Here is an 11,983-nt window from a genome sequence, read left to right as displayed (position 1 = left end):
ATCGCCTTTGAAAATGTCCACCGCAGTTGTGGACGAAACATCAGGAAGAAATTCCGATAGACCACGGCTTCAAAACCTGGAAAACATTCCTAAATGTAGTCTGTAAAAAGACAACTAATTCTAGCGACTAACTGTAACCTAAGAATATACCGAGTGCCATTGCGCTATCCACGTTTGATGCTGGTAGGCAAATTGTGTTCTTAAAAGCTGATGATTTTTTGTTAGCGATTGAGTCGACTTCATTTTCTTATAATGAAGATTGGGGGACTCTTTTAAGGCTTTCCAGACTGTTTCATGCAACACATTTGGCGCAAATTCTTTCTGCAGCCGCCGGGTTCCCTTGGTTGAATTTGCTGCTGCAGCTCTAATCCTCCTTTTTTCGCGTGCCGAGAGAATTGGGATTCTCCCCGGAGTCTTCTTCTTTCCGTATTCGTCGCCTAATGGGAACAAATTATTCACAACGTTAAGAGAACGACCAATCTGCTGAGCAATTTCACTATGGGTCATTCCCAACTGTTTATAAGCTCGGGCTCTACCTTTCTCTTCGTGATTTAATGCTTTTGCCTTTCCCATGCTCTAAAAACGTGCTAATAACACGATAAAACGAAAACATTCAGGACAAAACATAATAAACTTACGATTTTTACAAGTGAACCTAAATCATAGTTACGGTCTGACAATTCGTACATTTGAAAAAACAATGATTGTGTGTTTGAAAGAAAATCTGTCTAAATGACATTTCGCTACAAGTTTACGTACCGTACGTACCGTATTTCCTAAAAAGATGAGCTAGTTTAGTTCGGTAGTTTTAGAGTTAAGGCGAAAGAAGTGGGTGAACCTAAATCATTGTTACACACTGTACTAGGTTTAATTAATTATAGAATATATAGAAATTTGTGAAAATGCGAAGCTGGAGAGACCTTAATAGGTTTTAATACAAATTTTATTTTCGCCCGCCCTTGACATTAAATAGTAAGGGTGGTTCCGAAAAGCGCAGCAACGTATTATAAACAAAATAGGTACCTTGTTGCAGCAACTAAGAATATGTCAGGTGCCGGTTTTCCGTTTTTCACCGCAGGGTCAGTGCCCCCACACACGATGTGATCGAAGAGCTTGAAAAGTTCCTTATGTTTTGCAGTTTTTAACTCGAAACTATCTAAAGAGGACGATGTTGCAACCGCTATGGGTACATTCTGTTTGGCTAAGTGTTGAATCAGATTTCTTGCTCCTAAAATGTGCAATAAGTAAGAATACTGAAATATTCTCAGTAAATTTCTTCAAAAAGCATACAAGCAAATGCAGATGAAGTTCAAGTTCAATTGAAATCAAGGTAAATAGCAAATTTAGGCGCTCACTTTCGCGGTCTGAACCAACTTAGTTAATCTATGGTCTGAACCGGTACAAATGACATCGCTTTTTTGGTGAATGAGCCAAATGATTTCTAGCGATGTGGCCTAGAAAAACAATGAATGAGGTTTACGAATAAAGGCTTCTTATCGGCAACGGACGGAATACAGTGGAAAATTCACACACGCAGAATACCTGGCATGAGTTGAATGGCATGTTTCTGAAAAAAACCATGTGAAAGGCTACGAAACTCATGTTGAAATTCTTCAGCAGGCATGGGGAGTTTCATTTCCGTGACGGCGATCCGCGCTGATTCTTTTTCCACTGTGCCAGTTATTTTGGCTACAATGTCGCTTGTATATGTTTTGCCGAAACGTCGGGCAATGGTAGCGATTGCATTCTTATAAACCCCTTCAGTGTCTAGAAAATAAAGCAAACGATTACTTACCAGGTAACAGTTCTGGGTTGGTCACGACAACTTTGTACTGTTCCTGCACATCGGCATCGTATTCTTCCCATGTTATCGGTAAATCTAGTTTATCTACGATATACTTGGAGCCCTCAATTCGATGAAGGCCCATCATGTTCAATTTTACGTCCCATGTAAAGTTTTTACCGTATTTTGATACTACGTTTTGGATTGCTTTAGTGTACAACGGCTCAGTGTCTATAATGCGACGGCAATGTACAAAAAATTAGGAATTTGCTGTCTTTCTAGCTCCTAATTTCGTTTAAATGAAATACTTATTATGTATGACAAATATAATTTGAAACACATTTATATAATGAAGGATTTACGTTTTACTGTTATCAGCAGTTATCAGGATTGGTGAGCAACTTTGTAAACATCCATTTATGTAACTCACAAAGGGGCAAACATTTTTTATGTAATATAGCAGCTTTCGAATGTACTTTAGGACTATTTAGTGTGAGCATTGGCATATCCGATGTAATGATTTGTATGAAGCGATTTAACTAGGAATAAAAATTCTTGGTACATAGTTAAATTTGGGCTTTGTTTGAAGCATTTGAATTCAGAGGACCTTTTCGCTTAATGCTTACCCAAAATGAGCCCGTCCATATCAAAAATCACATGACTCACATGCCTGAATTTCGACATTTTTGCGTAATTTTAAATTATTTGCGGGGAGAAACTTTACAAAATTGTAAAAAATAACTCCGCTTCTAACCACAGATCTTCTTATTCTAACCTATTTTTCTGACAAGTGCTGACCGCAGATCATGGAGGACTCTGTCAATAATGGTTAAAATTGGCCGAAATTTTAAAGTAAGAAATTTTAAGTAACGTTATAAGTAAGAAAAATATTATAACACATGTAAATAAATCTGTATTTTGCAAATCAAAAACAATGAAACTTTATTTTCAGTTGCTTGACGGCAAGACACTTGGCATTGTCGCTTTGAATTAAAAATCGGTGAACACGTCATAACAATCGATAACCTCACAAATCAGTCGTAAACGTCATCTTTTCGAATTAGCAACGAACCATGGATATTTCAACTGATGTAATTCAAAATATCGAGAATGACGGTAATCGGAAACTAGATTTACTGACATCTAAACATACAATAAATCCTCAAATTTCCAGAATTCTACGGCCAGTTTCTGACACACAACTCCAAAGCGATTTTATCACAGTCGTTAGCTTTCACTGAACAACTGAGAAAGTTGGGAGAAGGCATCGAAATCCTAAACCGGGAGCTCCAAGTTCAGGTGCTCGAAAATCACGACGACCTTCTAAGGCAGGCCAGCCATGCCACTAAGCTGGAGAACGTGTTGAGCACCATGAACAATCACATACAGAACTTATTTGCCAACGCCGAGCGGCTGAGAACACAGGTACAGACAGTCTTAACTTCCAGTGCAGAAGTAGCACACAAGTGCTTGTTGTTTAGATCACGGTGCCTTATGAACAGTTGGAGACACAGACCAAAGTATTGGGACGTTTGCACAGGGCCAGTCATATACTAAGGCAAGTGAGCAGGGTTCAGCAGTTGAGCAAAAGGCTCTCAAATACTAACGACCCTATTCAAAAAGCCTCGTTGCTGCAAGAGTTAGAGCAACTGGCCGCCGATCCAGAACTGGAAGATATCGATGCCATCACCACCGAGCTGAGAAACGTTCGAATTCAACAGCAGAAAGTTGTGAAGCTGGCCACCGGCTCTTTAAATCAAGGAATTGTTAATGAAAATGCTATCCAAACCTCAACAGCCCTGCAGGTAGATGGTATACATCAATCTAACCTTTTAAGCTAGATTGGAAATTTTAGATATTCATCAACCTGGGCTTAATCAAGGCAACCATAGACAACTTTATGGTGCAAAATGTTGCTGAATGTCGGGAAATTTTAAAAGCCGCCCTGGAAACTGGCGGAAGCACTGCAGTGGGCAAGCCAAAAGGTACATCCAGTAGGATGCAACTTTCAACTTCACAGGGATTCAAAACGAGGATTTGGACTGAGTTGGAAAAAAGCTTTTCTGAAGACATTTATAAAATCTGTAAACAAGTAAGTATGCTGAAAATGCATCAGTATTCCACTGTGAAGGACCAGTGTCTATTTACAGATGCAGTTTCTTCAGAAGACGTTAAATGAGATTCACACAGAAAACATTGACAAACATCTTGCTAAGCAGTTTTGGAGCAAACTTGGTAAGGCCATTCAGGAAGAAATCAAACAGTCTTCAGCGGCTGTGGTACAAACATTGGAACAAGACTACCCAAAGCTGTTGAAGAACTACTATGAAATGATGAAGAAATTGAATTATGACCAGTTTAAGTTCGAGTAAGTGCGAATAGAAATGTATCTTGTGAACGAAAAGTCCAATTTATCTACGCTTTCAGTCGATCAGTGGTAAAAAAACTGGAAAACTCCTACTTATCAAGCTCGTTAAACAAAATCCTCGGCCCAGTCCAGTCAATGTTTGACAACGAAAATAACGTGCCTGGCCATGAAGAAATCGATGCCCTAATCAGAGTTATTACCAGGTACTTAACTATGAAGTGCAAAATATAGGTGAAGGTACATACATCCATGTAACTTCTAGCGAGTTGAGCATGGCTTTAGTAGAAGAGCATCTAAGCGAGGAAGTGGCCAAAAACGTAGGAAAATGTATTAAAACCTTTGCAGTGAATACCGAAAGGCATATTGGAGTCGGGTCTGAAGCTGCTCAAGTTATAGGTAAATTATAATTTTAGTTTCGTCAGTGAAGTTACGAAAGCACTTGGTTGTCTGGTACTTAGGTGGAGCGCCTAATGCAGTCCAACAGAAAAACATCCAATACGCCAATGCATTATTCTACTTACAAACCCAAATGCACAGAATGTTAACTAATATGAAGGAAAGTTTGACTCAGTCGGGAATTCGAACAATAACTGAGACGGTGCAACAATTGAACGATTTAACTGCGCTCATCATCCAACCACTCATAGGTAAATCTTCTAATGGTTTATAGGCTTTTGCCAGATGGTTCATTTGTTTTAGAGTCAATTAACGAGGTGGCAGAGACTATTATTGTCACGATTCACCTGGAGCCCGATTGGGCCAAGTTGAACGCGTCAATCAACAAGAATTTATCGAGTAGCCCGTATATGAAGGAGCTGGCGCAGTTTATTAGCAGGGTGTACAACACTTACCTGAACGGGTTTCACAACAAAGAAGTGTTGACTAATAAGTACGATGCTTGCATTAAGCATGTTCGGCAACAAAATCAATTTCGTCTTCTAGGTGCAACGCGATTGCACTGAGATGCATAGAACTCCTAGTGCGACACTCGTCAATTCTAAGACCAATTTCGCAAGGAGGGCGTCAACGTCTACAGTCCGACTACCAGCATTTGGAAGATGCTTTAAAGGTGATTTGCCCTCATTTAGCAGCCCTGGGGCGTCCTTATAGGCAGCTGAAGTCTATGGCTTCATTAATAGCGCAGACTCCTGAGGAAATAGTAGCAGGGCAAGCATCGGGAAGCTCGGTGCCTCATAGTACGATTCTGCTGATGCTGTTCTCGTTTGCGGGCCAAGATTTAGCCAGCCCGCATCAAAACACAGGTAAACAGCTGTCTTGTCTAGAAGATGATTAATGACGAATAAGGTTTTTCTTTAAATACAAATTGCACCACCTTTTGCCGCAATTGTATGCGCAAACATTCCTCTCTCTTAATTTATCATTCATATTAAAACGCTTTTTGGTTTAGGCTGGTCGTTGCCTAAACTATCGGCATGGTTGGACGAACATCCAAGCGAGTCAGATCGGTTAGACCTGGTGGCCGGAGCTTTGCAGAAATACGAAAGTTTGATAGCACTTACCAATTCCACCAGCTACGATCCAGTCTACCCGATTATGTCGCGGTTTTTAGAAGGAACTATTAAAGAATCAGTCCAATAACACTTGCGTTCGGGCTCTGTTCATAATGCCATTTCCATTGTTCCACGGTAAGTACTTGTACATATTTTATTCACAGTAACTAATATAAATAAAATATATATCGTAAAAAGGTAACATTTTAATTCCTACAATACTTTTGATTTGCTTACGAAGCTTATTGCACATATATGTCTTTTGGCGGTTGCTTTTGATATATTTTTGTGTCTCGTCAATCATTGAGATTGTCCAATGTGTTTTGAACTTCAGACTCCAATTCTTCGCTTACCAGGACTTCGTATGAAGTTACCCCTTCTACACACAGCTTGTTGAAAATGCGCTTCGAAGACTCCCAACAGAGAATGTTTTGTTTTATAGCGTCTACTAAGACTTTGGCGTTTGGAAACACTGCAGCGAGAATTCTGTAACATAAACACTCATTAAAAATAACTTTCCGAATAGTCGAACAGAACGGGCTCACCTAAATATGCAAATACAGCACTGCGTTAAAAACTCCAGCTGATGATCGGGTATGGAGGCTTTTTCCCTGTCCATCATATTCGCCGGCTCTTTCCCCATCTTCTTCTCCAGATCTCCTTGCGCGAAAAACTCCGCATAAATTAGCTGCGCCACTTTTTTCGTCTCCGTCCAGTCCTTGGTTTGATCGGACAAGTCAGCGCAGGTCATTAGAAGACTGGCCAAATAAAACCTGTTTTCAGGCTTAATTTTGTCATACCCTTCCTGAAACAGGTCAACTTTTTGCTATGCGAAATCTTCACGATTTAATGAAGCATTACTTGTGCCATCGCGAGTTGTCTGGAATGGATCTTGTAGTGTGAGGCCAAATCCGTTGCCAGAATCATGTCCTTGATTAGATCTAAGCACTTTACGTAGTCGTCTTTCGATAGGGAATCCAAAAAGTTGCAACCCTGAATTTCGTGAAAATAGGAAAACCAAGTTTGATACCTGTTTAATATGGAGCAATAAATTCCTAAAATTTAATTTTATTATCAGGAAAGAGCTTTTGTAAGCAATCTACAAATATGTACATTTCCTGCTCAATATCCGGATGGCAAACAACTGAACATGTCCATTAGAGAACGCAATTACTTGAATCAACAATAATAAAGTTGAAGAATATTAGTTGACTCTCGTGGTACATAAAGTCAAACATACATGTCTGTAGCTTATTTGCGGTAAATAAAATCCCCATTTTATGTCCAAAGGATCGTTACTCAACTTGACGTATCACGTATATCAGCTAAGTATCCATTAGCATAAAAAATGTTACCTCGGTATTAAGCGTACAGATGGTTTGTGACAGGTGATGTCTTTCCATTACCGATCCTTCGCTCGAGTACAAACTGGCTAAAACGCTGTTGGATTGCTGTTGGAACGAGTTTGTCGTTCCACGATGATCGATATCGTGGCATAGGCAGGATACAAAGTAGGCCAACGCTTCTAGTTGCCTGAAGGTATTTAATGTTTTCTGACCTGAAGCCTTTCTTCTATCTTCCACTTACGTAAAATATCCTTTTTCTACTAGCTGGAAATTTTTCAAAGCCAAATAAGCGAAATGCGCTACTGAAAAGGCGTGCGACCAATTGTGATACGGAACATCTCGGTAGCCCTTCCGCACGTACAAAATGAATCGTGCTAGGGTGTCGGCTTTTATGTTGAAGCTATCGATAAAGCCCAGATCTTTCATCATTTTCAATACGAAGCATGGCGATTCTTTTGCCAATATTTTGCGCGGTGTGAAACTGAAGTTGGAAAATCCGGGCATTTTGTGCTCACTGGGGCACATCGTCACATCCAGTACATCCTGCCTGCTCACCTGCAAGTTAATATTTTATTTAAACAACTTGAAGTCGTTTCTGCGTTAAAAAACCCTCACCTGCATGTGGTACATCATCAGCTCGTTAGACAGTCGGCTCCTGGCCTGGGCGTCTTGAATCTTCTTGTAGACCAAGCTGTGCATTATGGAAATGCCGCAGTAGATGCTGAAGGCATTCGCCACTTGCTCGTCGAAGTAGTCAAAGTGGCCGCCTTCTTTGTTGCACAACTGTGCAACCCCCACAATACTGTCTTCATCCCTTATGGGAAAGCACAAGATGTTTCGTGTTTTGAACCCGGTCGCTTCGTCCATGCCTTTATAGAATAGGGGATGCTTGTACGCATCTTTTATGTTGAGGATTTCTCCAGTTGCAGCCACATGTCCTAAGGAAAATCGCAAACATTTCCATAATTTTTACACGTGTATTTAGAGAATTTGGGGATTATTCGTTGACTCAACTGGCGTACTCGAGCTGGATTAGTTGCGCCCACTTAAATAAATCCCAGTATTCGGCTATAGGGAATTTCGTTGATTCACATGTAATATTTTCCGATGTTCGTTTTCATTTATGCAGGTTTTAGTCGTTTAGATGATTGTTATATCATAGGTGTAAATAGCCTAGACAGACAGCTCGCGAATTTAAAGTATCGTTTCGTTAAAATGACTGCCGCAGCCGAGTGGAATGATGAACGTTTCTCATACTAAGTACTTGACGAATGGTAATGTTGCTATTTAGTGCCAACACCAACAAGTGAGATTTGGGAAATTCATGCTTAGACCAACATACAACGTAGATATTCAAATAGTATACGTTTCATGTTAGAATATAGGTGTGATTTACCGGCAATTCCTTGATCAGCGGCAATTCGCACTTCAGTGCTTCGTTCTTCTGGGCTGACGCCGTCGAATACTTTGGCCACCAGATGCATGTGATCCGGATCCAATAAAAACAGCGAACATCGTTCCGCATTCGTTAAGCGACGCGCTTCAGACATGATTTCCTTTAGCAGATCACTTAAATCTCCTGAAATTACAACAGCAAATACATTTATTTAGCTTTCTAGTGAGAATATGTTAAGTAAAGCGCAGTTTTTATTAAAATGATAAAAAAATCCGCTATTGTATGAGTGGCCTCACAAACTTACCAAGATGAGAAAACAATTTTCGTGCCACCAGCAACAACTTCTGACATTCAGCCTTAAGGCGCCTTTGGTCCTCGCATTCCCGTGTGTTGAGAATAATCGTAAGGCAATATCTAAATGTCTCACTTACGATTTTCGATATGTAGCCACTGTCTTTCGTAGGGTTGACTATGCATACTAGAATCACTGGGTAGGCCGCTTCTGTTTCTAGAAAAGCCCTAAGGTGACTTGCAGCGTTCTGGACTGAGTGTTTATTCGTACCTTTGCGATCTCTAGCCAAAACTGGCACTATCACTACGTCCCCAGTTCCTTCAGGTACAACTTCCCTAATCAGCAACTGTATTTTGGGGTCTAAGGTGGCGCCAGCCGTTAGACTGTTCGTTTGGTAGTCTAAAATTGCGCTAAATGCTTCGTCTGTTAGTTGAGCCGTTAGTTTATCGGCCAGAATGCGCTCTTGAATTACGTGAACGGCCGCTTCTTCTGCGATGCTGTGTAGATTGATCATGAATGAAAATTTCGCTTCACATTCCGTTTTTAGCTAAAATTAATCAAATCAATGACAATTCCAAATGGTATTTGCAAACTTACGTATCTGTTGAGTTTTGCCTCCAGTTTTCTGGTGGAGGCATCAGTGAGACTTTCGAGTAGCTGCAATATTTTGCCAGGGTTTGAAACCTCGACTTTTGATATGGAAACTTCATCAGGCAGTTGGAAATCCTTGGGCGAGTCGTCATCAGGATTTCCATTTTTTTTACAGTACGGCGGAGCGATAAATAGGTCTGGATCTGGATGCGAGCACTCCTGCTTGGACATGTTTTACGATAAACCCGGTTAAGAAGTATGTGTTTTTTTTCAATCACAGAGAATTTCAATAATCAAATTAGGCAACTTAAAGATTAGATAAAACAAATAGATAGTTTAATATGAAAAATGTCATGGTGATGTCACATAATCATTTGCCAAATGGTTCAGTTTGCGTTCAATCCTAATGGGATTTACGATTGCATTAAATTAATTAAAACCATAAACATGATAGACTGGCCTTTCAAGCAAATTGGCCCCACACCAACGATATCGGACGACGAGTGGTGAACATTTCCGTTTCACTTTTATCGGTGAGAAATGCACACACACTCCCGCTTTATAACAACGTGACAAGCTGAATAAATATTAAGCAGCCCCGAGTCAATCACTTCGGTATTCCGGTTCAAATGCATTTTTATTTATTTTCGATCAGCACTTGGGACTATCTAGACCGATTTGAACACATGCTGCTCATGCGTCATAGCGATTGATCGATGCCATCCGTGTCCAAGACTACGGCAGCTCGATCCGCCCACTTACTTTCAAATCAGCTGTTCGATTTAAGACGCATTTTGCATTTTAAATTACACGCAATAAAAAATCAAATCCGAATTTTCTTTAAGAAAATTGCCAGTTGTTTAGTGTCAATTTCAATATAGCAAACTAAATGTGTACTAAATAGGCCTCGGTAACACTGTGTTGCAGTTGCGTGTGGTGAAATTTTAAAGAATGGATGCAATTTAAATACAATTAACCTACCACCAGTACTTACAGTAGTACAAGACACACTACCTGCAATATAAGTAAGTTACATTTTGCGCATTGTCCGGAGTTATTGAAAGAACTTTGGCCACCCCATTTTTACATCTAATTTAAAATTTAGTGAAAAATATTGAATGCAAAAGATGTAGATATGACCGTCTGGTATATTTTAAGATAATAACAAATGTTACAGGGTGTCTCAAATTCAAGTGAGCATATTCGAGCTATTCGTAAGTTTCTAGGCCTATTCGATATAAATGTTCTATGGTGATTTTCAGCTATTTTTCAGTTAATAACCAATATTGATTGAACTTTGGCCACCCTGCTTTAACATCTAATTTGAAATTTTCAGAAAATTGTTATATGGAAAAGTTGTAGATATTAACATCCAGCAGGCACTTGGGGTGAAATAGAGTAAAAAAAAAGTGAAAGATGCAGTAAAATATTCGTTATTGGTCAATTTGATACAGCTACCTAAGAAAACAAGATGCCATAACCAAAAGTAATGTAGTAAAGAAGACCATTAGTACGAATAAATAAACTTAAAACGAATAACTAATTTGTTAATATTATAATGTTAATTTAAACTATTCTCCTGGATTTCAGTCATTGATTTCGAATGTTCGAAAATTGTTATTGAACAAACAATGTGACAATGTGTTTAAATTTAAAACGTTAGGATAGTTTATATTTTAATGGGACAACATGTTTTGACAATTGTTTCAGACTAACTGAGTAAGGTGGGAAAACATTACATTAAAACCGAAACGATTTAAAAAAATAAATAATTGTGAATTCGAAATAAATGACTGAAACCAAGGAGAATGGTTTAAATTAACAGTGGAAATACAGTAAGAAAAACTTACATAACACTATAATGTACAGGGTGATCCAAACTGTTATTGACGACGTTTTTTCCAGAAACATACTAAAATTTGTTCACACCTAGGTAGCCCGTAGGATTGAAATTAACTTTTATTTAAAAAAATGATCTTCCCATTTTTGCTAATAAAAATCTAAAGTCTGGGCTGGGAACTTAGGTGGCCATTGTATTGGTCCATCATTTCCCATCCACCTATTTGTAAAATGGATGTTTAAGTATTCCCGTTTAATTTGTGCCCTATGCGGGGGAGCTCCGTACTGCTGGAACCACATGTTGGCACGCAGCTGCAGTGAAATATTTTCACGCAGAAATTTTAAATAACTTGCGCTATCAAGGATTCCTTCGTAAAAGAAAGGTCTAATTTAAATCCCGTTTATGTGGTTTTTTGGACGGGTCATTTTTTCCACTTGGAAGGCTTATAACTCTTAAGCCAAAATATGCAGACATTTTTTTTAAATAAAAGATTATCGCAATCTTAAGTGTGAAAAAATATGGGTATATTTCTGGGGAAAAAGTTGTCGATGACGTCATTAACGCCATTTCTGAATTTACTATATTTTTTTCTTTTTGCTTCACCTTAGAGCAGGGGTCGGCAACCAATAACCCGTGGGTCACCCAGTGACCCATTTGGTAATTTCAAGTGACCGACTTTAGTTCCGAAAATAAAGTATAAGATAATTTATGTATACAAATTTTTTTTTTTCCCAAAAAATGTTTGTCGCAAAGTTATGAACGTACCAAATTTGAATCCAGTAGGTATAACATATAAAAATATCAAGTTAAAGCCTCACCCCCGCCTGACTGGATACGCGGAATCGGCCGATAGTAT

General features: G+C 39.1%; 3 protein-coding genes across 8 annotated transcripts in view; 1 reads left to right on the top strand and 2 right to left on the bottom strand.

The window, feature by feature from the left end:
- Window positions 1-2,578, bottom strand: part of LOC109542521 (probable pseudouridine-5'-phosphatase) — a 3,710-nt gene extending 1,132 nt beyond the window's left edge. The window contains exons 1-3 of one of the 2 annotated variants that reach the window (XM_019911772.2): window positions 2,410-2,578; window positions 1,796-2,014; window positions 1,024-1,228 (exon numbers count right to left, since the gene is read on the bottom strand). In XM_019911772.2, the coding sequence (XP_019767331.1) occupies window positions 1,024-1,228; window positions 1,796-2,014; window positions 2,410-2,467 (482 nt within the window). In that variant the 5' untranslated portion in view covers window positions 2,468-2,578. Of the gene's footprint in view, window positions 1-1,023; window positions 1,229-1,542; window positions 1,768-1,795; window positions 2,015-2,409 lie in introns of both variants that reach the window. The other variant, XM_019911771.2, reaches the window with a different exon arrangement.
- Window positions 2,569-10,823, top strand: LOC109542517 (conserved oligomeric Golgi complex subunit 5). 3 transcript variants are annotated; one of them, XR_002172433.2, is made up of 14 exons: window positions 2,569-2,635; window positions 2,736-2,899; window positions 2,958-3,208; window positions 3,265-3,588; window positions 3,639-3,875; window positions 3,934-4,151; window positions 4,211-4,354; window positions 4,414-4,547; window positions 4,610-4,798; window positions 4,851-5,040; window positions 5,094-5,413; window positions 5,560-5,797; window positions 9,943-10,312; window positions 10,650-10,823. XR_002172433.2 is itself a non-coding variant. In XM_048664645.1 (13 exons), the coding sequence occupies exons 2-12, from the start codon at window positions 2,857-2,859 to the stop codon at window positions 5,748-5,750; spliced, it is 2,241 nt and encodes a 746-aa protein (XP_048520602.1). In that variant the 5' UTR covers window positions 2,569-2,635; window positions 2,736-2,856; the 3' UTR covers window positions 5,751-5,797; window positions 10,624-10,823. The 3 variants fall into 3 exon arrangements, 1 of the variants encoding a protein (XP_048520602.1); XR_002172432.2 differs by having other exon boundaries at window positions 10,624-10,823; XM_048664645.1 differs by lacking the exon at window positions 9,943-10,312 and having other exon boundaries at window positions 10,624-10,823.
- LOC109542515 (cGMP-dependent 3',5'-cyclic phosphodiesterase) lies at window positions 5,803-9,961 on the bottom strand. Of its 3 annotated transcripts, XR_007281061.1 has the most exons (11): window positions 9,294-9,961; window positions 8,967-9,243; window positions 8,709-8,912; window positions 8,405-8,587; window positions 7,624-7,946; window positions 7,250-7,563; window positions 7,018-7,195; window positions 6,524-6,655; window positions 6,208-6,467; window positions 5,885-6,148; window positions 5,803-5,829 (listed from the first exon to the last, which is right to left on the bottom strand). XR_007281061.1 is itself a non-coding variant. In XM_019911763.2 (10 exons), exons 1-10 carry the CDS (start codon window positions 9,516-9,518, stop codon window positions 5,959-5,961), a joined length of 2,286 nt encoding a protein of 761 aa, XP_019767322.2. In that variant the 5' UTR covers window positions 9,519-9,961; the 3' UTR covers window positions 5,854-5,958. The 3 variants fall into 3 exon arrangements, 2 of the variants coding, with proteins under 2 accessions (XP_019767322.2, XP_019767323.2); XM_019911763.2 differs by lacking the exon at window positions 5,803-5,829 and having other exon boundaries at window positions 5,854-6,148; XM_019911764.2 differs by lacking the exon at window positions 5,803-5,829 and having other exon boundaries at window positions 5,854-6,148; window positions 8,709-8,906.
- Window positions 10,824-11,983: the final 1,160 nt, after the last annotated feature.

The sequence above is a fragment of the Dendroctonus ponderosae genome, unplaced genomic scaffold (genome assembly GCF_020466585.1).
Source record: "Dendroctonus ponderosae isolate FM_Combo_2020 unplaced genomic scaffold, Dpon_F_20191213v2 Dpon_F_20191213_3, whole genome shotgun sequence".
NCBI lineage: Eukaryota > Metazoa > Arthropoda > Insecta > Coleoptera > Curculionidae > Dendroctonus > Dendroctonus ponderosae.
This window is presented reverse-complemented; position numbering and strand designations above follow the sequence as displayed.

Bases quoted from the DNA above. Each gene is read 5' to 3' on its own strand.
- LOC109542517 (XM_048664645.1), top strand. From the start codon at position 2,857: ATGGATATTTCAACTGATGTAATTCAAAATATCGAGAATGACG. The intron at 3,876-3,933 runs GTAAGTATGCTG...GTCTATTTACAG, and splicing joins TTTATAAAATCTGTAAACAA to ATGCAGTTTCTTCAGAAGAC. The intron at 4,355-4,413 runs GTACTTAACTAT...TGTAACTTCTAG, and splicing joins CTAATCAGAGTTATTACCAG to CGAGTTGAGCATGGCTTTAG.
- LOC109542515 (XM_019911763.2), bottom strand. From the start codon at position 9,518: ATGTCCAAGCAGGAGTGCTCGCATCCAGATCCAGACCTATTTATCGCT. The intron at 9,244-9,293 runs GTAAGTTTGCAA...GATTAATTTTAG, and splicing joins AGGCAAAACTCAACAGATAC to CTAAAAACGGAATGTGAAGC. The intron at 8,913-8,966 runs GTACGAATAAAC...GGGCTTTTCTAG, and splicing joins TTTGGCTAGAGATCGCAAAG to AAACAGAAGCGGCCTACCCA.